This window comes from Sminthopsis crassicaudata, chromosome 2 (genome assembly GCF_048593235.1).
Source record: "Sminthopsis crassicaudata isolate SCR6 chromosome 2, ASM4859323v1, whole genome shotgun sequence".
Classification (NCBI taxonomy): domain Eukaryota; kingdom Metazoa; phylum Chordata; class Mammalia; order Dasyuromorphia; family Dasyuridae; genus Sminthopsis; species Sminthopsis crassicaudata.
In genome coordinates, this window is record NC_133618.1 from 330258410 (window position 1) to 330283212 (window position 24803).

Genomic DNA, 24803 nt, shown 5'->3' on the forward strand with positions numbered 1-24803 from the left:
TTGAACTGTCGGTGGGATATCAAATTAGAGATATTTAACAAGTAGTTACCTCATGAGAGAGATTAGGGATAAATGTATGGACCTAGAAATTATCTACATAGAAAAATTAATTGAGCTCATGGGAACAGATGTAATAATTAAGAAAGAGAAGGTAGAAAAGAATTGAAGTCCAAGAAGAAGGCTTTTGAGTATAACTGCACTTAGTGGGAAGGAGAAAGGAAATTATCAGTATAGGAGACTGAGAAAGGAGTAGTAAGATTTAGCTAAGTGCTAAGAAAAGTCCCAGAAGAAAGCAGTGTCATGGAAGCCAAAGAGAGAACATGATGTAAGAAGGAGAGGTCATGAGTGTCAGAAGCAGCAGGGAATTCAGTTAGGTTATGGATTGTTTTTAACAGTTAAGAGATTGCTGTTAACTTGTATTAAAGTTATTTCAGAAGAGTGGTGATAGTAAGATTGCAAGATAGTAAGATGTGAATAGGGGTTGAGGAAGGAGAGGTAATGCATTTAAGTAACTCTTGGAATTTGTCACTAAAAGGAAGAAGAGATACAGAAATGTAGGAGTCAGATGAAGAAGCTTTATTTGCTTGTTTATTTTTAAGAATGAAAAAGATTGAGCATGTTTGTTGTAAATTAAAAAGCAGAAAAGAGCCAATAAAGAGCAGAAAAGGCAAATTGAAGATGAGAAAAAAAGGGAATCGTTAGAGGGGCAATCTTTTCAAGAATATATGATATAAAGTAAAAAAAAGGAGATGAAGAGTATTAAAAAAAAAGTTTCTCTCTTCCCTTGAATCTGTAGCAAAATATTAAGAGTTTGGGTGATGATACAGACAAGTTTTGAGGGAGGAAAGTCAATTGAAATTGGGTCCTAATTTTCTCATTTGGAAAATGAAGGAGTTAGATTGGATCATCTTTAAAACCATTTTTAAAATTCTATGATTATGAGAGTTGCAAAACAACTAACAAAAACATATAGCTACTAACTCAGTTAGAATCAGCAATGACCAAAGCTTCTCAAAGCAGAACTTTTCTTCTTGTTCAGCTATTTTTCAGTCATGTCCAACTCTGTGACTCCATTTGGGGTTTTCTAGGCAAAGATACTAGAGTGGTTTGTCATTCCTTCTCCAGATCATTTTATAGATGAGGAAGTGGGGTAAATAGGGTTAAGTGACTTGCTCAGGGTCATACATTTGGATATGTGTCTGAGGCTGGTTTTGGACTCAAAAATGAGTTTTCCTGATTCTAAGCTCAGTGCTCTATCCATTGTGCAACTAGCCTACCAAGACCTTTACAAGACCAAATAAAAATAGAAAATACTTTGAACTTTGAATAAGCTAAACTTACTGACTTACTGACAGTACTGGATATTATTTTCCTTGAATAGCCATTCTTTCCAAATGTATGTTGTATTTCTAAATATCTCTTCTCTTACTTTGATTATAAGATATGCAAAGATAGATAATATATGCTGATGGCATAATAGGAATTTTTATATTGCTGTTGTTCACATCATAGGAGGCAGATGGGCGAATAAGTACATATGATGGATACCACACTCAAATATCTGTTCCAAACCTACTGAAAAATGAGCAGAACCTAGAATCCTCTCCAAGCCCTATCCAGGAAGAAGCGGTGAGTTTTTTTATAATTGTTTAATGATCTGAATATAAGGCGTAGTACCCAGGTGCTCTGGGATAATCTGTACAATCTAAGAACCTTTTGAACTTTTACATAATAATCTTTGCCATATAATGCAAGACTTGGAGATTTTTATCATGTCGGCTTTACAAATGAAGTAATTGAAATAGAGAGAAATTAAGTAATTTACTTTTGATGCTGCCAGTTGTTCAGAAATGCCATTGTTTTTTTCACCAACTGTTACCTTTTAAGTCTAGGCTAATTAGAGAAATGTGTATAATCTTCTACATCCTGAATACTCAAAAGTATATTCCAAAATAGTTCTCTGTTTGTGGAGTGTCCTCTTATTATTTCATGTAGATTACCTTTTACTTCTCTAGATAGATTGCTAGGTGTTTGAAACTAAGGATCATGTCCTATACTTCTTTTGTATCCCCAGAGAGCTTTAAATAAAATACTGAGTATATTATAGCTATGCTATAAATTCTTATTAATTATCAGACAAGAACGGTGGACCCAATCAAAATAGATTTGATAAGCTCAGTCAAGAAGCAATTCATTCATTCATTCATTCAGTGCCTCTTATACAATGGGAACTGTGCTAGGTGCTGAGATATTTTTGTTGAATCATTTTTAGTTGTGTCCAACTGGGACACATTTGGGATTTTCTTGGCAGAGATACTGATGTGATTTGCCATTTCCTTCTCCAGCTTATTTTACAGATGAAAAGTCACACAATTATACAATTAGTAAGTATTGGGATCAGATTTGAACTCAGAATGAGTTTTTCTGACTCCAAATCTCCCAGAATTCTATCCATTGCAACACCTAGCTTTCAAAAACAAAAATGCAACAATATTGACCTCAAGAGATTTACATTCTATTAGAGGTAAAATGCCCTATTAATTTAGGAAGGAAGCTTTTGGTCAAGGTCACAATTGTGAATGAAGCAATAGGATAATAGATTGTCTCACCTTTAATAGTAGCAATGCTAATAATCTTTTGATTTAATGCTCTTTGAGATCAAAGTAAAAAGATGGAAGAGACAAGATTCATGTGTCTGGACTAGATAGGCCCTGGTGTCCTGTGGCTACCTGGATGAAATACAATGTAATCTGGCAATATTATATAGTACCAGGTACTACCCAGAAGGAAGACTGAAATGAGGCTAGATTCATTTGTCTTGCCTCATGAAGCTGCATAACAATCTATTGATTGATTTAACAATATGTATCAAGTGTTTAACCAGTGGCATGAATGGTACTAAATGGTATCTGAAGCAAGTGTTAAAGAAATCTTACCATTCATTATATTTTCCATTTGCTCATAAACTTTTCTCTTTCTCCTTCTCTACCTTCTTGCCTGATATATTACATTCTTGGAGCCTTTCCTTCTCCTTTGTTTCCTGCTCCACTGCCTTTGCTTTAGGACAGCCAGTGGCCCCTTTGAACATTGTTTATTACCTCCAGTGGAGCTCTACCCTTCCTTAGTTATTAACTTTAGATCTGTACTTTTCTTTCTTGCATGAATAAATAAGTTACTTATAATGCTTAATAAAAAAAACAGACATAACCTCATTGATGTCTCATCCAAAATATTCATTCATCCCATTAACTCAGGCAATTTTCAGAGAAAACAAATTATCTATAGTCATATGAAAAAAAAATGCTCTAAATCACTTTTGGTTAGAGAAATGCAGATTAAAACAACAGATTTACTACCTCAGTACCCATTAAACTGGCTTATATGACAGAAAAGGAAAATGACAAATGTTAGTGAAAGTATGGAAAAATTGGGACTCTTGGAGTTCTGAATTGATCAGACCCTTCTGGAGAATAATATAAAACTTTACCCAGAGGCCTATACAACTGTGCATATTCTTTGACTCTTTTATACCACTACTAGTTCTGGATCCCCAAGAGATCAAAGGAAAAGTAGAAGAACATATATGTATGAAAATATTTGTTGCAGTTCTTTTTGTGGGGGCAAAGAATTGGAAATTGAAGGGATGTCTGTCATCAATTGGGGAATGGCTGAATAAGTTGTGGTGTGTGGTATGTGATTGTGATGGAGTATTTTTGTGCTATAAGAAATAATGATCAGGATTCCTTTAAAAAAAAATCTGGGAAGACTTACAACAACTGATGCAAAGTGAAGTGAACAGAACCAAGAGATCGTTGTACACAATAATAGCAAAACTGAGCAGTGATTAAGTTTAACTTAGCTATTTGTCAATATCTTAGATCTCAATAATCCAAGATGATTACAGAGGACTTATGATTTTAAAAAATGCCAGCCATCTTCAGATAAAGAACTAATGGAGTCTGAATGCAGACTGAAGGAAGCATACTGTTTTTTTTAACTTTTATTTTTCTTGGGTTTGGGTTTTGGGGGGGGTTGGTTGTTTTTTTGGGTTGTTTCTTTTGGCTTTGGTCAATCAAAGAAAATAAGGCAGTCATATTTTCTTTTGCAATATGCCTAATATGGAAATAAGTTTTGCAAAAGAAAAAAATTTTGGATAGGGGATTAACTATTGACTAAAATAATAATTTCCTTCTTTTCTATGGATTTTCATGACCATATTACTATGAGAAATGATTCTGTAACAGGGCTCTTTAAACTTTTTCCACTCATGACCTTTTTTTTTTTTCTTGAGAAATTTTTGTATGACCCTGTGTACATAAAATAGATATATAAATGAAACATTTATTGATAGCAAGTCATAATTTTGTGACCCCCACATTCAGTTACACAACCCTAAAAGGGATCATTACCTGTAGTTTAAGAAGCTTTAATCTATAACACTGTTTGGAATGTAAAGATCAAAAAATTAATGAAGTAGCTTACTCTGACTCTGTATGCACACTGTAATTTTATAGTTATATTACACTTTAGAGTTATAGAATTTCAAAGTAGAGAGTATATATTGTTCATATTGTCCCAAGTGTAGGCTTAAGGGATTCCTCTGTACAACTTATTTGAGACATGATCGTCCATCCTTCCTTTGCTTGAAATTTTCTAGTAAGGGGAATCCCATAACCTCCTCAGGAAATTCTTCCACTTTCAGGTATCTTTAATTGTCAGTAAATTTTTCCTTTTAAAATCTTCAATTCTGTAACTTTAATTGATTATTCCTAGGTTCCTCCTCCAGGACTAAGTTTTTGAGCACTCTCTTCTATATAACAAATACTTATTAAGCAGCAGCTATATGCTGGACATTGTACTAAGCACTTTACAAATATTATCTCATTTGGTTTTCATAACAATCCTGAGACATAGGTGCTATCATTAACTTCATCTTACCGTTGAGAAAACTGAGACCATGGCATTCACTATCCCCCCTCAAAGTAGATTAGAGGTGGATGTGAATATAGTTGAGAATCATATAAATACATAGAGACAATTGAACTGATTGGAACAGATGAATTCATCAAGAGAAGGAATACAAAGAAAAGAGGAAGACACCTATGTGTATTAAGTAAGGGATGAATATTGATCCAGGAAGACATAGAGTAAGTGGCCAAAAAGATAAGAAAGCTACCAGAAGTGAGGACATAGTGAGAGATAATGCCAGAGAAGATTGGGAAGGGGGCTGAAAGGGTAAAATAGACCTCCCTTCTAATCTTTGCAAAGGTGAGAGATGAGCAGTATGAAATTTGCACTCAGATATGGTTGATGTGTTGGTTGTTTTTTCCTAAGCCACTTCTTTTTCCATGTTTAATCATTATTATAAGGGTTCACTTAATACACAGGAGAGAAAGCTATCCAGAAATGAAGATGATGTAAAAAATTAAAGATATCAATAAAAATAAATCTTTAAAAGAATAAAAAGCAAATGGTGGCAACAAGTACAAACAGCTTTTTCTAGGATTTTGGCAGAGGAAGAGAAAAAAGATATAGGATGATAAGGAGTCAAATGAAGGTATTTTAAGTGTGCAGAAGACCTGAACATATTCATAGGAAGCAGAGAAAGAGTTAATGGATATTGAAAGACTGAAAATTAGAGAAGGGAAAAGATTAAAGAAACTAATGTCTGATAGATACAGGAAAGTATGTTAAGAGGCTAGCATTGGCAAAGAGGTGAGTCAGTTTCTTCTAAGAGACAGATGCTAAAGAAGAGCAAATGCTCATGTAGTGGGGTTTTGAAGTATGTATTAGTGGAGAATACAGGGTATACATTTTTTTCCTATGAAATAGGTGGGGATAATTTCAGTAGGAAGGGAGAAGAGTTATTATAAGGCAGAGGAATTAAACATGCTACTTGACTCAGACTAAATTGTAACTGGAGAATATTTAACAAAACAAATAAACATACCACAAAATATAGATATCATTACATTTTTCCCCCCTGAGGCTGGGGTTAAGTGACTTGCCCAGGGTCACACAGCTAGGAAGTGTTAAGTGTCTGAGACCAGATTTGAACTTGGGTCCTCCTGAATTCAAGGCTGGTGCTCTATCCAATATCATCACATTTTAAAATTAAATCAGGATAGGTTAAACCCAAGTAGTGGCCAATGACAAATGTGGTCTCTGGGGGCTAAATTGAAATTTAATTCTATAGCCTCATGCCAACATTTCAGGGACTGAGAAAACACACATAAATGGTCCAACTCTTTTTCTCCCAATTGCTTAGAATAAATGCTTTGTTGATGCACAAATCATGCATAAGATGTTTATACAAACAGGTTTAGACAAATCTGTAAAAATTTATGTGAAAAAATGTAACCTTTTTGCTCACATAGCATCTATCATATTCTCTCTCACACACATACACACGCACACACACTCCCACCTAGATGCCTGAAATGATTTCTTTTCATTTGTGAAAACAGTCCCCCCCGCCCCCACTATTCATTTTCTCTGAAGATTCTAGTAAACTGGCTTCTCAAAAATCCTATTTGTAAAATAAAAGTGACAACAGTTTCATTAGAAAAGATCTCTCCTTATTCTTTCTCCTCTCTATATCTTCTCTCCAAATATGACAAAAAAAGTTCTTCTATATCGTTTTCATAGGTCAAATTTTTTTAAACAAAAAATATACCCTCCACTCACAAACTCCCTAACATTATAGTAAGAAATACTTTGTCACATGATAATTTTTCAACTGTAATTCTCCTACTCAAACTGCATACTTCCCAACATTCCATTTGGCTTGTAAAGTCAGAGGAAGAATATCTACTGTCTTTTTGGGAAAGCTGAATGAAACAAGTTTTACATTTTAAAACAAAGGTTTCTTAATCTTTTTTATATGGTGCACCCTTTTTGACATTTGATGAAGTCAATATAGATCAGGTCAAATCTTGCAAGACAGCTATGGGCCAATAATGGGTTTTGATTTTTAAAACAACAAAACTATTTTAAAAGGTAAAATCCATTCTTGTTGATGGGTCATACAAAAGCAGGCTACCAGCTGGGATGGGGAGAAGTTTACAGGTTTCTATATAAATAACTCTTTAGACCCCTTCTCAGAATGTTTATAAATACATAAAATATATTCTATCGGAATACTTATCAAAATGCAAAAAAGAACCAAGTTCCACACCCTATATTCTAAAAGAATATAGACTCCCTTACAATTAAGACAAGTGATAAGTATTTTAGCAGAAAGCAAGTGTGTGTATCATAGATAATTTTATCATTTCAGAGCAAATATCTAATATAATTATTGAAGCACTTCAGTTTGGTAACTGGGAGACTTTTCCCATGGGCAATTCATGCAGTTATTTCTATATAGAGACATGTTATACTTCCTGTCTTTAATATAGCTATCAATTTGACTGACGAAAAGAAGACAGCAGATGGTATTTCAGGCTCTCCATATTGGGATCAAAGGTTATATTCATGATGTTTCAAATGTAGATTTTTAGATTATCTTTACCATTTGGCAGTTGAACCATATATAAACATATGAAAAAAATGTGAGAAAAATTTCCCAGTTTTTGGAATGTATATTTTCATTTACTTAGTCATTTATAGCAAAGAACCTATATTCTATAAGGGAGGATGGGGGGGAAAGGACATAATAGCCATGTAAACATTTCTTAATCACGTCATAAAACTTTAAACACTGGCCAGTACTTTGAAATGAGACAAAATACACACAGACACACACACACACACACACACACACACACACACAGAGCCTTTCTCTTGGGATTTGATGTTTAATGAACTGTGAACCAGTTTACTTCCTTGGTCCACAGGAATACTGTACCTGTGCAAATGCAAATTAGCTGCTTGGAAACCTGTTGCTAGATCACGTGTTTTTTTGGTGTGTCTGTCTGTGTTTATATGTATATATGTGTGTGAAGGTTTTTTCGTTTTTGTTTTTCTGCATTTGGAGTATTGTTTTTGTTGCTGTTTTATTTAAGAAACACGGCAGGATTTACATATCCTTTGGATTTTCTTCAGGGTGGCACGGCTTGCATTGGAGCCCCAGCTCAGAGCTCCGGAGAAGAAGAATCTTTGGAGGAAACTGTGGCAAGTTCCAGACCAGAGTCTGTGGATATCCTCCATGTCTGCCAGAAACAGGTGGCTGAGCTGGAGCTGTGGCTTGACAAAGCTAATCTCTCAATCGGAGCTGAAACACTAAACCCAGAAATGCAGCAGATGGTGGAACAGGAGCTTGCTGGTTGTCAGGTAAGGCTGAATGGTCAAAGTTCACCAGTACACCAATCACCTTCCTGAGTTAGATGAGTTTTTCTCTTAAAGCAACAGTGTACATTTAGGCTATTCTGCTCTTTCTTCATTTTGTATAGAGTTCAATTTATAATACTGTTTTAGTTTTGAGAATGACTTTATTTCTTCTGAAAATTTCCCATTAGTGATTTAAACATTTAGTCTTCTGAGGTGCAACTTTGTCCAGAATTGGAAAGGAATATAGAATGTATACATTCTATGTTGGTATTTATTCATGTGTGACATGCCATAATTTGTGCTATAATATCTATCATGCAATTAGCACTTTCTTATTGAGTCATTCTAAGAGAATCACCAATTTTGAGTGACAGAAACTGTATAAAATACAATGTATCTGACTCTTCATGACCCCATTTAGGCTTTTTTTGGGGGGGAGGGGGGCAAAGATATCAGTGGTTTATGATTTCCTTCTCTAGCTCCTTTTACAGTTGAAGAAACTGAGGTAAACCAGGTTAAGTGACTTGCCTAAAGTCACACAGCTAGGAAATATCTGAAGTTGGATTTGAACTCAGGTCTTTTACTCCAGAGCCAGCACTCTATCCACTTGCACTGCCTACTGCTCCTATTATCAATAACTATCCACAAAACCATACCTTTCACAGGCAAATTTTAACAAACCCCAAATGATAGCTTCCATTTGGAATATTCTGAACTCCATTCCTTTGAGAGCCTAAGAAAGTTTTTCTTGTGGGGGAGGTTGTCAGAGAACAGAGACAGAGAAATAGGAGAGTACACTCAAGCATGTGTATGTGTGCTTAATAGTGCAAAATAATAAGAAAAATATTATCAGCAGTAGTTATAAGTTAAAAAGATTTTGATGCTCATGTTAGACAATAGAAAATTAAAGGGTAGATGAACATTATCTTAACCCTCATGCTAACTTTTAAAATGCTATCCTTTCAACTCCTTTTATTCCTTTGAAGTGATATATAAAATTACTGGTCTTGAAGCAACAGCTGAGCTGACACCTGCCTCAGATACTTCCTAGCTCTGTTACCAGAGGCAAATCATTTTAATCCCTCAGGTTCTCTTTCCTAGTCTGTTTTAGCATTTAGAAAAGTGACTGATACATAGGAGGTGCATAATAAATTCTAGTTGACTAATTAACTAACTGGAAAGATGAAAATAATAACTGCCTAACTTACAGATTGTTCTGAAGTTCAAATATGATATGTGTAAAGTAGTTAAGTCAGTATGTATGAAGCACCTGCTTATTACATTTTTATACCAGGCATTAGATTATGTGCTACATGGTACATAGTGGAGATCAGGAATACAAAAGAAGACAAAAAACAGCCTCTGCCCTCAAGAAGTTGACAATCTAATGGGGATTTAACATGAACTGTGTATATATAAGCTGTGTATAGGATGAACTGAGGAAAAGTACTAGCATCAAAAGAGCTTTGCAGAAGGTAGGATTTTAACTCAAATTTGAAAAAAAAACAACAGGTTTCAGAGATGAGGAGAGAGATTTCTGGACATTGGAAACCACTATATAAACGCATAAGCAGGAGATTAAATGTCCTGAGTAAAGAAAAACAAGGAGGTGGGAGGAGATGGAGCTGTATATAAAAGATGTTGCAAAGGTAGAATCTGCAGGACTTGGCAAAAGATTGGTTGTGGGGTGAGGAGGGGGAATAATTAAGAAGGAGGAAAGAATTACAATCTAGATTGTGAACTTGGGTGACTAGGAATTAGGAATTACAAATTGAGAGGGAAGAGGGAAGGTTTTAGGGAAAAGATAATGAGTTCAGTTTTGGACATGATTTTAGCTTTCAAACTTTCAAAAAAAGTTATCTGTTATTATTGTTATAGAATACAACCCTGGGTCTGGCTTTTGATCACATATTCAGTACCAAAGAAAGCTTTTTCAGTACAAGATAAAAGGAATAGAGAACATTATTGCTGTCCTACTTACAGCTTATATTCTAATAGAAATAAAATGGACAAACAGAAATTGCTTCTTTTTTCTACTTTTCTAATTGGCCTAAGGATAGATATGAAGATAGTTATCAGTGTGGAATAAAGTTAGTTCATAAGGGAAATTAAAACTAAGCACAAAAAAATACTGTTGAGCAGAATATGTAGAGTGAATCAAGAAATAATAATAGTCACAGTTTAGAGGCCGAAGAAATCTATGAGACTTTCTTTGTTTTACAGACGAAGAAACTACACATAGAACACTGAAATTATTTTCCCAAAGTCAAACGGCAACAGAAACCAGAATCTAGGACTGAAAAGTTTTTACTATAGTGAAAGAAGTGTAGATCTTCATGTCTTGCCTTCCATGTGCAAAGAAAAATGATTACTTTGTTATCTGGAGGTTTCTTCCTCTTACACTTTTATAATTGTCACAAATTACAAGCAACATATGAGCAAAGACCCAAGAGCCACCAAAGCAAATGTGTTTTGTAGATGAAAGAGTTCAGATCCAGCCTCAGACACTATAGCCTGTTGCTTGTTTCCTCATCTGTAATGGAGAAGGAGATGGCAAACCACTCCAACATATTTGCCTAGAAAAGCTTAAATGGGGTTAACAAGGATTCAGTAATGACTGAAGCAACTGAATAACAGCAAAATGTAGACAAGCAGTCAAGGCATCCTCCCCTTGATCCTTCAGTATAATATGGGACCCAGAGAAGCGCCTTATATATAAAATAGATTCCCTGGAGAGGGCCTGGAGCAACCTGTGATAACATTGTAGTAGACAGTCCAATTTACGTAATAGACAGTCTAATTGTCCTTGACAAAAACAATGTATATTGTATATTTCAATGCCTGGAATATAATGGAATGTAATTTTTCCCTTGGAAAAAGACGTTTAAATTTTGGGGATGACAAAGTTGAGAGGGATAGCAAATGTGTTACCTTAAAGTAATGATCCAGAAAGATCTCAAAAGGCTTGATTAAATCAGATTTTTAAAAAATTAAACAGCTAAATTGTCATACATAGATTTTTAAAAAAAAAATCAAGAACATAATACTGGATAGAAAAGTGTGGGCAAATTTGCTAAGAAAGAGATCTAGAATGAATATGGATATGGATAATGGAATGTTAGTTCCATAGGAATTAACAGTGTAATTATCACAGGCAAAAAAACTAACTTGCGCTTAAGCTACATTGAGAAATTTAGTATCCAGAAGAGGGAGATGATAGGTCTGTTATATGCTAGTCGAACAAATCAACAAAATCATCTTGAGCTTTTATTCTGTTCTATACATCATATCTTAGAATAATTGAAGTGTGTGTTCAGACAAATAAGGCCAGGATAGTGAGGAGCTTCAAAACCATATTTACATGGAGGTAAGTTTAAGGAACTGGGAATTTTTATCTCAAAGATGTGAAGATGATAAAAATAATAATAGCTATCATTTATATAGTGGTTAAGGTTGACACAAAACTTATTACATGTGCTATCTCATTTGATCCTCACTATAACCTAGTGAGGATGGTGCTGTATTCCCATTTTATAGTTAAGGCAATGGAGCTGTAATAGGATAAGTGACCAACCTCTTCCAAGAAGCCTAATTTGAAGAGGTCTTCCTGACTCCGTATCCAGCATTCTATTATATTGCTTGACTGTAAAGATAATCTTTGCTCACTGCTCCCTGGGTTTAAGCTGAATAACTAATTGGCCTGCCAAGTTACAACACCCCTTCTAATACCTGAAGAAAGCAATGAGATGTCCCCTATCCTGAAGATCTCTCCTCTCAAGGCTAAAAATGCTTACTTCTTTCAGATGATTCTGAAATGCTGTGGTCCTCAGAGGTCTCACCATCTTTGTTGTCTTCCTTTGGATATGCTCTACTTTATAATTATCTTCACGCATATTACTAGCAAGCAATTATCAAGTGCTGACTAGGAGATAGGCACTATGCTAATCATAAATAGTTTTATGAATCATTTAAACAGGGCAGACCACAGTGAGATTCTGCTCTATTTGGGATCCATTTTAAACTGCAATGACACAGCTTCTTGAATTCATAGGATCATAGGACTTAAGGTTGGAAAGGACCTCTTAGGCTAATCTAACACCCCCCCCCCTCCATTTTGCAGATTAAAAAAAAAAAAAAAAGCAACTGAAACTCAAAGACATTAAATAACTTATATACAATCACACAGGATTTAGATTTGAACTTTGGACCCAAATCAAGAGTTTTAAAAACTATTTTGCCAGTAGAAAGACCAGATCCCATCCAGTAAGCCACTGATTGGCAAGTCGTTGGCACTATCATGTAGTTCAAGATCAGAAAGTCATATGATTTTATCAGTACCTACATCTGCTTTGCCACTGTTCTTCAAGGACTCCCCATCTGACTTGCAGATGAAATCTCCCACACCTCTGAGCTCCATAACAATATGATTTCCTTGAGAGAGAGCTGTCTTTTTCATTTGATCCTCAATGCTTTGAACATATTTAAGTGCTTAATAAATACTTTTTCATTCACTCACTTGGGAACCATAAAGATTAAGTTAATGTCTTTGGTGCCACTGTGACAACGATATATTTGGCCATCAATAGTCCTACAAAGAGTTATATCATACATTGCAACTACTTTTACATGAAGCAGTCAAAAAGAAGTCTACTTTTTAAAAGCTAAAAAAATTAAATATAATAAATACTTGTTAAGCATCTGTTTTACTATCTTGATCTGTACTATATGACTATAACCTCCTAGGCACTATAACTGAACTTCTATAATCTGTGTATTGTATTTCTGGGCACAGATGAGAACTACTGGAATTTTTATAGCAGCTCAGAGCTGTGCTCTGTTCTCAAGTTGCTGCTGCTGCTGCTGGTATATACCCTGGAGCATAGCTAGTTGGCATGGCTGCTTGGTTTTCTAGATCCCAGGAGGTTACAAACCTAATCTGTTGAGTAGAAATACAGTAGCTTAAGAGGAGACTAACCAAGCTGGGTTATTTATAGGCCTCTGTGCTTATGTCATCAGAAAATACATCAATTTTCCAATCTTTTTTTCCTAGGGTCTTTCTGTTATTTCGAATACTTGTTTTGTTTGAAAGAGAAAAGGCTGATGATAATAAGAAAGAACCTGCCTAACTTTGAGGAATCTTGTATGAGAAACAGCTGATCCTTTGTCTTGTTTTTAAGTGTGTTAATTGCAGTAGGAGGAATTTAAATGTTAGGAAGAGCAGGTTTGCCAAAAGCACCAGACTGATAATAATAATAATAGTTAACATTTATATAGCACTTATTATGTGCCAGGCCCTATGCTAAATGATTTACAATTAGATTGTTAGTGTTGCTATTATCCCCACTTTGTAGTGGGAATTTTGTGTATGGGTATGCATTTATTTATTGTTGTTTAGTTTCTGTTTCCATCCAATTTTTGTGACCCCATGTGGAGATTTCTTGGCAGGGATACTGGAGAAATTTGCCATTTCTTTCTCTAGCTCATTTTATAGATTAGGAAACTGAGGCAAACAGGATTAAGGGATTTGCCCAAGGTCACACATAGTGAGTGTCTGAGACCAAATTTGAATTCAGGTCTTCCTGATTCCAGCCTCTGAGCTCTATCTATTGCCCATAAATATATGTGTGTGTGTGTGTGTGTGTGTGTGTGTGTGTGTGTGTGTGTGTGTGTGTGAGTGTGTGAGAGAGAGAGAGAGAGACAGATAGACAGACAGACAGACAGACAGAGAGAGAGCGAGCATGTATCTATATAAATGTGTGTATATACGTCCCTTATATTCAGATAGCAACAGAGACAGGTTAAATGATTTGACTCCCTTCTAATTAATTAATTAATTCTGGTTAATAATTCACTATCTATGTAAAACTGAATTAATTAATTAATTCTGGTTAATAATTCACTATCTATGTAAAACTGATTTTTGAGAGCTACTAGAATGGGTTGTCAGTGGTATTTGAGGAATTTTTCTTTAAAGTTTAAGGAAAGTTACCTTTTGGGGCTGATTTTATCAGAAGCAGAGGAATAGACGATAGGATTTGCTCAAGGCCCTTGATGTACTTATCCATTTTTAAATGCAATCAAATAAATTCAGCAAATCTGAGCAAAGTGGAGATGGAATTTCATGAAGAATCTAAAAACTAAAAATGAGCATTTTTTTTTTCTTCCTAGGCTATGTTAACAGAGATTGAGCACAAAGTGTCTTCCTTATTGGAGAATTGCAAAGATCAGGGACTAGGAAATAGTGGAAGCACCCAGCAAGAAGCAGAAATGCTTTCCTTGAAACTAAAAGCTGTGAAGTGTAATTTGGAAAAAGTCCAGGTGATGCTTCAGGACAAATACAATGAAGAGCAGGTAAAATGGACATTAATGTATTGGTAACAATAATTGATAAGCCCATCAGAAAAAAAAAAACAAAAAAACAAACAAAAAAAAAACCCCTCTGATTTATGCTATTGAGTCAACTCCATGTAAAAATAATGTTAATGAAGGAGATTCTTTAGTACTCCAAATGGTAAGTATGAAGCAGAATATTGACTTAGTGGTTTACTTTTACAATGTAATTTGTCTTCAGACTTCATAGCAAGGTCTGTCTCAAACACTGTCCTTGGAGTGAACTTAGTGATAACAGCATTGGCAATAATTATTGGTATTAAATTCCTTGAAGTTTCAACAGATTTGCCTCTCCTGTTTCTTCAAGTATTTTTTATAATTTGCTTCTAAGTGTTATCAACATAATGTGTACTTGGGATAAGTAACTTGCTTTACTTCTAAAAACTTACGTACATTAAATACCTTTGGGATATTAAGATTAAAAAAAAATAAGACTAGAGATGCACAGTTCAAAACAATACTTCTGTGTCTTTTAAATTCATTTCAACAGAATTCAATTCAGAATTCTAGAATTCTTGGAATGCATAGAATGTCCTTATTAGAAGGAACTATGCCACATGTAGAGCAAAAATTTAATAATATGGGGAACTCCTTCAATAAGGACATTCCCTTCACCCAATGCTGTATCTAATAATTTCAGAAGGATCAATGAGAAGTTGAAGGACTTACCCAGGATCACAGAGTTAATTCAAGATAAATCTATTTTTCAGTCAATCAATAAATATTGACTAAGCACTATGCTAAGCACTGGGGATTAAAAAAAAAAAAAAAAGGCAAAAAAGCCATCAAATCTCTCTATGTTATTGTTCTTTAGTCAATTATTGTGTCTGACGCCAATGAGGGTTTTCTTGGCAAAGATACTAATTTGTCATTTACTTCTTCAGCTCATTTTACAGGTGAGGAAACTGAGGCCAATGGGGGCAAGTGACTTAACCAAGGTCACACAACTAAGTATCTGAGGCTGGATTTGAACTCATATCTTCTTGACTCCAGACCCAGTACACTATCTACTGACCTACCTAGATGTCTCCTAGTATTTGTGCTGCACAAAGGAGGGGCACTATGATCTTTCCTCCATGCATTCACATGACTGGAAGCTTTTATCCTTCACATCTCAGCTCACAGTCTCTTACGCAAACTTGTCCCTTTTAACTCATTCTTTCCTCACTGTGACCTCTAGCAAGTCACTTAACCTTAAAATAAGGGTTATAATAGAACTTAAACTTTATAGGATTATAGTGGTTTGCACAAGATAATATATATATAAAGCACTTTAATGATGTTTAAAGCTGTAAATATTAGCTTTTTAAAACCTTTACCAGAACTCTTTACAACACATACAGGCTCATTTCCACCACCAAACTTTTAATACCAGCTATGAAGGTACTTGCCAATGTTTCCTAAATAGCCCTGGGACATTCCTGGCCACAGAGGACCACTTTGTATTCCTATAATTATAGAAGCACAGCTGTATTTTCCCTAGCATTTGCCCTAGATTCTCAGCACCTGCCCTCAGAGAGCTCAAAGTTTATTTAAGAAGTCTGTTACCTAACAGATTTCTGGTCTATCTGCTAAGATTTTTTTTTCCAATTTCATTCTTTTCTGATTTATCTTCATGGTAAATTTAAATTCATATGTTCTACCAGTAATTTCTTTCTTTTTCTTTCTAATTTTTTCTTTTTGCTTCTTTGTCTTTTTTTGGGGGTGGGGTGGGGAAGAGAGGTTGGATTTAAAAGAAAAAAAGACCAAGAACTTCTATTCCTAGTAAATCCAGTCACATGATTTAGGTGGAAGAGGGAAAAAAGTTACCATTTTATGGAATGAATTGATTTTTTTTAAATGCCATGAATTAAGCACATTAATTTAAATCAGGGTAATAAAAAATATAGTGAAGTTTTTTTTAATTTTTCTTGCATTAAATGGTTTAATTAATAAATAGTTGGAGTATTTCATTCTGTGTAAGTGAATAAGTTGTCATTTATTATATGTGTATATATACGTGTATATATATATATATTTTTTTTTTTTCTTACAGCGAAGTAACACTCTAAAGAAACCTTCAGAGGATCAAAAAGTTTGCCAGTCTGACAGGTTTCCTATATTTGAATTAACTGAGTTTGAAAGTGCACTCTTCAGCCGACAAAAGAGTTTCCAACAACAGGTAATTTTAACCTTTACACAAAACAATGAAGCACACAAATAATCTTTTCCACATGAAATGGTTCTTTTTCCTTTAACTAACTCTGAAGCTGCTATTATTATCTGTCACTTAGGGAAGATGGGTCTGTCTGCATATGTGCCCAACTAGTTAGATGGCACAAATGAACAAGTCTTGGTCCTGGAGGCAGAAAGCCCTGAATTCAATTTTAACCTCAAAACACATAGCGGTGTAACTTTATGCTAGTCACCTAATGTCTGCCTGCCTCAGTTTCTTCATCCATGAAATGGGAATTGTAATAACCTTACCATCTAGAGTTATTATGAAAATGAAGTAAAATAATATTTAAGTTCCTCAGTACCTTAAAGAACTATATGTAAGTGCTATTTATTATTGTTATTTTGTCTCAGGATTAATAATTTCAGTTATGTTTTTGATAGATTCTGCTCTCTGTTTTCTTTATTACTAGAATATCTGCTATTCTGTTTCTTTATTCTTTGGTTACTGTGTCATTTAATGTAAATTGAGCCAATATCTCCAAGAGAAACTTTTTTAATGTGGCTATTTTATTGCTTTTCCCTTCTTCAGCATTGGTTAAAATGAATTGAAATTAGTTAAAATTCATTAAAATGAATAACTGTGTATTGATATATATGCTATTTCAAAAAAAGATTGACAATAATGCACATGTGTTTCAGATGAATCTTGGAGGGGTTTATGGTGGGAGAATTTTATTATAAGCTACTTAGGAGCTAACTCAATTATAAGAATTGGTTCAGAATTTTATTATCCCAGCAGCATCAAAAGAATAAATAAAGGGAAAAGGCACATTATAAATAAGACATTTATAAATATTATAAATAGTATATATAAATATAATATATGTTTATATATTATATATAATATGAATACTATATATAATATATAATATGAATATTTTAAAAATATAATATAAAATTATAAATATAAGACATTTGTGACTAATGTAAATGTTTTCATTTTTGTTTATTCATAGCCCTCAGAGTTAAAACCAGGTGAACAGAAAGATCTTATCAAGTTCATTGAAATTAATGCTGAGAAAATGTGGCATCAACTGGATCAACAAGATGACTGTAAAACCCAGGAAACACTTGTAAGGTATAAACTTTTTAAATCATTGGATATGAACAAACTCAAAAATTAAGTATGATAAAATCCATTCTTGGTGGGGCTTTGAGTATACATTATTATTATTTAAGTCTATTTACTCTTTCTAAAAAAGAATTTGGTGGCATACAAGAGCCATGAAATTAGCCTTACCTTTTGGTGCACACACTCCTGTGTGTTGGGGGGGGGGGCAGTCTGGATCTGTGATGTTATTATTGTGAAGGGTTTTTCCCTGTGTGGAGACTCTTTTTCTGCACTGATGCACATCAGCAATTTCTACAGCAATCATTGCCTTTTCAACAATGAGCTGTTAAGTGATTTCACAATTAGTACGTATAAGAAACAAGATTTGAATCCAATTCTTTCTGGCTTTAAGGTATGTAATAGATAAGACTCTAAATTTGTAGTCAGGAAGACCTGAGTTCAAATCTGCCTCAGAAACTCAATATTTGTGTGCAAATGGGCAAACAGCTTAACTTCTCTGTGCCTCAGTTTCCTTATCTGTAAAATGAAGAATTGGACTTGATGCTTGTTTTTTTTTTTTTAAACATTGTTACTTAAAGTTTTGTATTCCAAATTCTATCCCTCATTCCCTCCTTCATCTTCCCCCCCAAAACAGTAAATAATCATCTATAGATTATACATTTGCAATTATGTATAACATTTCTACTTTAGTCATTTTGTACAAAAAGACTTGAATAAAAGAAAAAAATGAAAAAGTGAAAAATAGCATGCTTCAGTCTATATTCAAATAATATCAATTCTTTTTCTGGAGGTAGACAGTATGCTTCATCATTAGTCCTTTGCCATTGTCTTGGATCATTGTATTGCTGAGAATAGCTAACTCATTCAGAGTCATTCAAACAATATTGCTGTTATTGTGTACAAGTTTCTCCTGGTTCTGTTCACTTCATCTTGTACCAGTTCATATAAATCTTTCCAGGTTTTTAAGAAATCATCTTGCTTGTCTTTTCTTATAGTATAATCATATTTCATTATGATTATAAAGCTTGTTTAGCCACTCCCCCAATTGATGGATATCCTTTGACTTCCAGTTGTTATCCACCACAAAAAGAACTGCTATATTTTGGGATGTCTTTGGGATATAAACTTAGCAATAGTATTGCTGGTTCAAAGCATATACACAATTTTATAAGCCTTTGGATATAGTTCCAAATTGTTGTCTGGAATGGTTGGATCAGTTTATAATTCCAATTATAATTCCAATTACAATTATTGGTGTCCCAGTTTTCCTACATCCTCTCCAATTTTCCCCTTTTGTCTTTCTTTCTTAGAGATGTGAGGTGATATCTCGGAATCGTTTTAATTTGCATTTCTCTAAGCAATTTCAATTTAGACTGTTATCATTTGACTATGTATATCTTTGATTTCGTCACTTGAAAACTTTCTGTTCACATCTTTTGATCATTTATCAGTTGGGGAATGGCTTTTATTCTTATAAATTTGACTCATTTCTCTGTATATTTGAGAAATGAGGCCTTTTTCAGAAATTGTTATTGCAAAACATCTTTTCCCTAGTTTTTATCCTTTTCTTATGATTTTGGTTACATTCATGTTATATGTGCAAAAAATTTAATATTATAAATAAAATGATTCTGTAATGTTCTCTATATTGGCAGTGGTTTTAAAAAGGGAAAAAATTATGCAAAGATGTTTATAGCTGAAATGTAACTGAACAGCAAAAAAAAAAAAAAAGCTAGAAAGACTTTAAATTCTGAACTGGCTAAGAAATCAGTTAAATAAACTTTAGCAATAATCATTGTGAAGTAACATTTAATTGTGTAAGTGGAAAGTACTCTTGATTTGACCTAGGTTTTCACCTAATTCTGATTCTTTCTACTTTTGTGAGCTTGAGTTGATAACTTTACCTCTTTCATACAGCTTTTTTGTATGTTGTTATTACATAGTGTATCCCTCTTTAGACGGTGAGCTTCTTAAGAGCAAAGACTTTCTCATGTATCTTTCTTTGAATCCATAGTGCTTAGCACAGTGTAGCTCCATAATAAATATTTATTGATTTATTTATTCTCTGGACTTTATCTGGAAAATGAATTCTCATTTGTAAAATGTAACAGCTGAAAGAAGTAATGCTTTATATATTGTTGTGGACTTTCTAGAGCCCCCAAGTTGGGGTGCCAAAATATACTGGCTTAGTGGAGGATTGAAGAAGATAGGAGACCCATGAGGATGATGGAAACATGGAGTCCATTTATTCCAAGTTCTTTCACCCTTATATACCCTAATACCCTTATATATAACTAAAGCAATACTGTACACATGCTAACTATATACTGCGCACATGGGACCACATAAACAACTTGCTATTGTATGTAGATTGCCACCTGGTATCACTCTGTTTCAGTTACAACACTGGTTGTCACTATCTCCTAACTTCTCATTAGGAAGGGGAGATGGGGAACTGAACCAGATATTGTCAGTAGGTTCCCTCTGGGCTGAAGGGTCTTATACCTCACCCAGAGTTCCCCTACTATCTGTGGCCCTCTATAATCTACCATAATAAAGAATAAAAAAAAAAAAAAGATTCAGTTCAATTAACAAATATTTATTAAATATATGCTATGTGCACACCATAAAAAATGTAGAAGAATATATAGACTTGTGAAAAATGGTTAAAAGTGGTTAAAAGGGCTATGTTTAAGAGTTTGGAACATCTGGATTCTAGTCCTACAACTGACAATGGCCAAGTCACTTAACCTCTTAGTGGCTCCAGGAAAGTATCTGAGATAATTTTTTGGAGGAGTTGCTGATTTATAGTGATGGGGAAAGGCAGTTCACTTCATCAGTAAGAACAAAATAAGACAAAAAATATGAAAAATCTCTATAAAATTATGAAGAAAAGCCTCAATAAAGAGCAGATACTGACTACAACAGTGTAAAAAAAAAAATGACAAGTTATAGTGTGTACAAATGGTGATCTGGATGTTAAGAGCACTAGACCTATTCCATTTGAGGTTAATTTGGAATAACTAGCAACATCTAATCTATTGTGAAAGATATTTAGGGATTATATTTTAGCAACCTCAGAATATCTGAAGGATTATTATGTGGAATTGAGATTAAGGCTGCTCTGCTTGTCTCATAGGGAGTACTTCAAGCAGTAGATAAAAGGATAGAATCAGAGGTAAAGAGCTTGAAGGGACTTCATTTTATAGATTTTATAGATGATTTGTCCAAGACTCCAGTGTTACAAGACCTCAGCTATTAAAACGCATAGCTGGATTTGAAACTCAGATCTTCTAAGGAAAATGTTGGAAGGAATGTAGGAAAATTGAAACACTAATGCATTGTTGATGGTATTGTGAACCGATCCAATCATTCTGGATAGCACTTTGAAACTATGCCCCAAAGGTATAAAACCATGCATCCCCTTTGACCTATCAATATAATCACTAGGTCTATATTCCAGAGATTAAAAAAATAATAATAAAGGTAAAGGATCTTTATGTACAAAAATATTTATAGGAGTTCTTTTTGTAATGATAAAGAATTGGAAATTGAAGAGATATTCATCAATTGAGAAATGGCAAACAAGTTGTATTATATAATTATAATGAAATAATATTATACTGTAAGAAATGACAAATAGGATACACTCAGGAAAATCTAGAAAGACTTACATGAATTGATGCAAAGTGACGTGAACAGAGCCAGGAGAGCATTGTACAAAGTAATAGCAATTTTGTATGATGATCAATTGTGAATGACTAAACTTTTCTCAGCAACACAAATATCCAAGACAATTATGAAGGACTTATGATGAGAAATAGTATCTCTAAAGAAAGAACTAATATAGTTTGAATGCAGTTTGAAACACAATTTTTTGACCTCCATTTTCTTTCATAATATGACCAACATGAAAATAATTTTGTCTGAATGCACATGTATAACCTGTATCAACTTGCTAGCCTTCTTAATGTCAGGGAAGAGAAGGGAAAAAAGAATTTAGAATTCAAAATTTTACAAAAATAATGCTAAAAATTATTTTTTACAATTGGGGAAAAATAAAATAGTAAATACACATGTGTATTTTCCACTCAGAAGAGTGGAGGGGATTTAAATCTGTTAATAATTAGGGTTATTCAAAAATAGATTTAATTATCCTAGGGAATAGTGAATTTGATGCTACTAGAAATGTTTAAGAAAAAGAACTGAGCAGTTTTAGATAGTATTCACTATTTAAATAGGGAATGTAGTAAATTGGAACTTCCTGAAGACAAAATTTAATTTTTGTCTTTTTTACTGTAAAATTCAACAATTTAATATTTGAATGTATTATAAGAATCTGAAGATGTTACATTAGTGATTTATCATCTTTCCATCAGCAAAGCACTGATTAAAATATCTCTCTATATTCTTGATTTGTGGGATACATGATATTTTAAAAAGATGAATTGAACAGTAATTCATTGTGTAAAATGGAAATAATACTTGTTTTCTTTATCTCTCTGAGTTGATATGAAGAAAAGTGTTTTGCAAATCTGAAAGTGCTGTATCAGTTATTAATGGCAGCATTTAGCAAGTAGCTAGTGAATTTTTTTAAATTAAAATATGCATCAGCTTATTCTAGCATAAAGGAGATGAAGCACAAATAAGCAAAATAAAATTGTTGAACAGTGAATTGTGTTATGATTGGAGTAGTTTGTATAGACAAAGTGCCTTGGATTTTCTTGGAGTATTCCTTTGAACAAAGTGACTTCTAGAAGAATGTGCCATGTAGCATAAAACTTTACATATCAATTGTTTTCCTGTCTTCTGCCTTTTTCAAAAGCCCTGGAGCATCTCACTCTAGAAATGGATCCCCAGCGTCATTTTTATCTTCTCAGGAGCAAAGTGAAGACAAATGGCAATATTTGCTTCAGGAGTTATCAAAGATGAAGCTGCCTTTGCCCGAATCTATGGATGATCAGGTCAGTCTGAACCCCAAGCACAATGCAGCCCTTGTCAAGATCTGGCCAGTGTCCTTTCCAAAGCAAGTTATTTCCTAAAAGAAAAGTTAGTGAATTGTTCATAGTTGAATAGGAGTTCTTTGTAACCATCCAATTTAAATGAAAATCTTTGCAGGGAATTTATTCCTGTCCTAGAAGAACTCATTCCAATTGTATGTAGTTTTGACCTAAGTAACTGAGGGTGTTATACATCCCTATTTCATTTAATATAATGGAAGTGTAACATCCTCCTAAAGTGTTATATGTCCAAGCAATATGATTCTTGTGCCCTGTGATTATTATTATTATCTCCCTCCCTCTCTCTGTCTCTCTGCATCTGTCTCTCTCCCTCTTTCTCTCCTTTTCTCTCCCTCCCCCCATAGCTGACTGGCTGACCAAACTGAATGGCCACACCCAAGGGCTCCTTCACTAACTTCTTCTGAAACTTCTCTAGTTTTTCAAAGCCCAAGAGCCCTGGCCTATCAATCAATCATTCTTTTCTTGATCCACTCAAAGAGGTTCATACCTCATAAAGAAATCGCAGGGTATGAACCATCATGTTTATACCTTTGAAACTATTGCCAATCTTAACAGTGTTTGCATTACATGGGACTGAAACATTTCTTTACATATATTGAGCCAGAAGTATCAGAAAGAAGACAGAGTGAGTGATAGGTTATCTTTGCTCCCACTCACAGTTTCCTAGGACAGCTAGGTAAAGCAGTGGTTAGAATGCTGGGCCTGGAGTCAGGAACTGAGACTCATCTTACGGCCTTAGACACTTATTAGCTGTGTGACCCTGGATAAGTCACTTAGCCCATTTGCCTCAGTTTTCTCATTTCTAAAATGAGCTGGAGAAGGAAATGGCAAGCCTTTCCCGTATCTTTGCAAAAAAAAAAAAAAAAAAAAAAAAAAAAAAAAAACCACAATTGGAGTCGCAAAAAGTTTAATATATTTGAAAATGAATAAGCAAAAACATAAATTTCCTATGGCCATGACAAGTTTCATTCATCCTAGCTTTCCATGATAATCTCTGATGGATTCTTATTAAAATTGAAATTCCTTCTCACCAAGATCTATGGTTTGAGCCAGACTTGTTCAGGATTAAGGCTTAATCTCTCCATGTTAGAAGTCCTGCTACTTGTTTTTCACTTTTCCAGAGCCTTTTATCTCTGTGTTTAGATTCTGATTCTGTTTATAAGGACACTTTCCTATTTGGGGAAAGTTTAACACTGGATATCAAATAGTTCTTCAGCTACAATTTATGGTGCACTTTGAACTGCTTTATTTTTACACTACATAGTAAAATGTGGAGACTTTGGGAGAATAAAGAAGCATCATTGCAGATAGAAAGCAGCCCTCAGTTAGGTACTGCTTAGAGAGGTCTTCCTATCTGCATTGGTAAAGGAAATCTCCTTCCTCAGATTGAAAAAGTCCAGAAAAAGACCAACATTCCCCTCCTCCCCCTTCCCCTACTCTTCCAGTCTCCACTCCCTGCCAAAAAAAGGGTAGATTCTAAAGACAAAAGTTGCTTCTATTTTTGTTATTTGTGATTTTTTTTTTTTTAGTTCCAGTGCCTAGCATAATGCTTTACACATCCTAAGTGCTTATTTAATTTTTGTATATCTGAATTTAGTTCAGGCATGTGACTACACAAATGATCCCCTCATATTGTCCCAAAATCACCTTAATATATTAGAGACCTAGAAACACTGAATAAAGTCTATTCATATTCACTTAAGCACTTTCTAAAATGTATATGCAAAGTGTTCTTTAATCTACTGTGTGCTTATCTCGATACCAGATTGGCTAGAAATAATCCTTTGTTAAAAATTAAGATGTTATCAATGCGTGATGACTCCACTAGAACA

The 24803-nt window shown here is 34.1% G+C and overlaps 1 protein-coding gene across 5 annotated transcripts in view; it reads left to right on the forward strand.

Annotated features, from left to right (window-relative positions):
• Positions 1 to 24803, forward strand: part of SYNE2 (spectrin repeat containing nuclear envelope protein 2) — a 385421-nt gene that overhangs the window by 244421 nt on the left and 116197 nt on the right. For all 5 annotated transcript variants that reach the window (XM_074290333.1, XM_074290335.1, XM_074290334.1 and 2 more), the window contains 6 exons: positions 1513 to 1629; positions 8047 to 8274; positions 14440 to 14622; positions 16697 to 16822; positions 17835 to 17956; positions 22776 to 22914. In XM_074290333.1, the coding sequence (XP_074146434.1) occupies positions 1513 to 1629; positions 8047 to 8274; positions 14440 to 14622; positions 16697 to 16822; positions 17835 to 17956; positions 22776 to 22914 (915 nt within the window). The remainder of the gene's footprint in view (positions 1 to 1512; positions 1630 to 8046; positions 8275 to 14439; positions 14623 to 16696; positions 16823 to 17834; positions 17957 to 22775; positions 22915 to 24803) is intronic.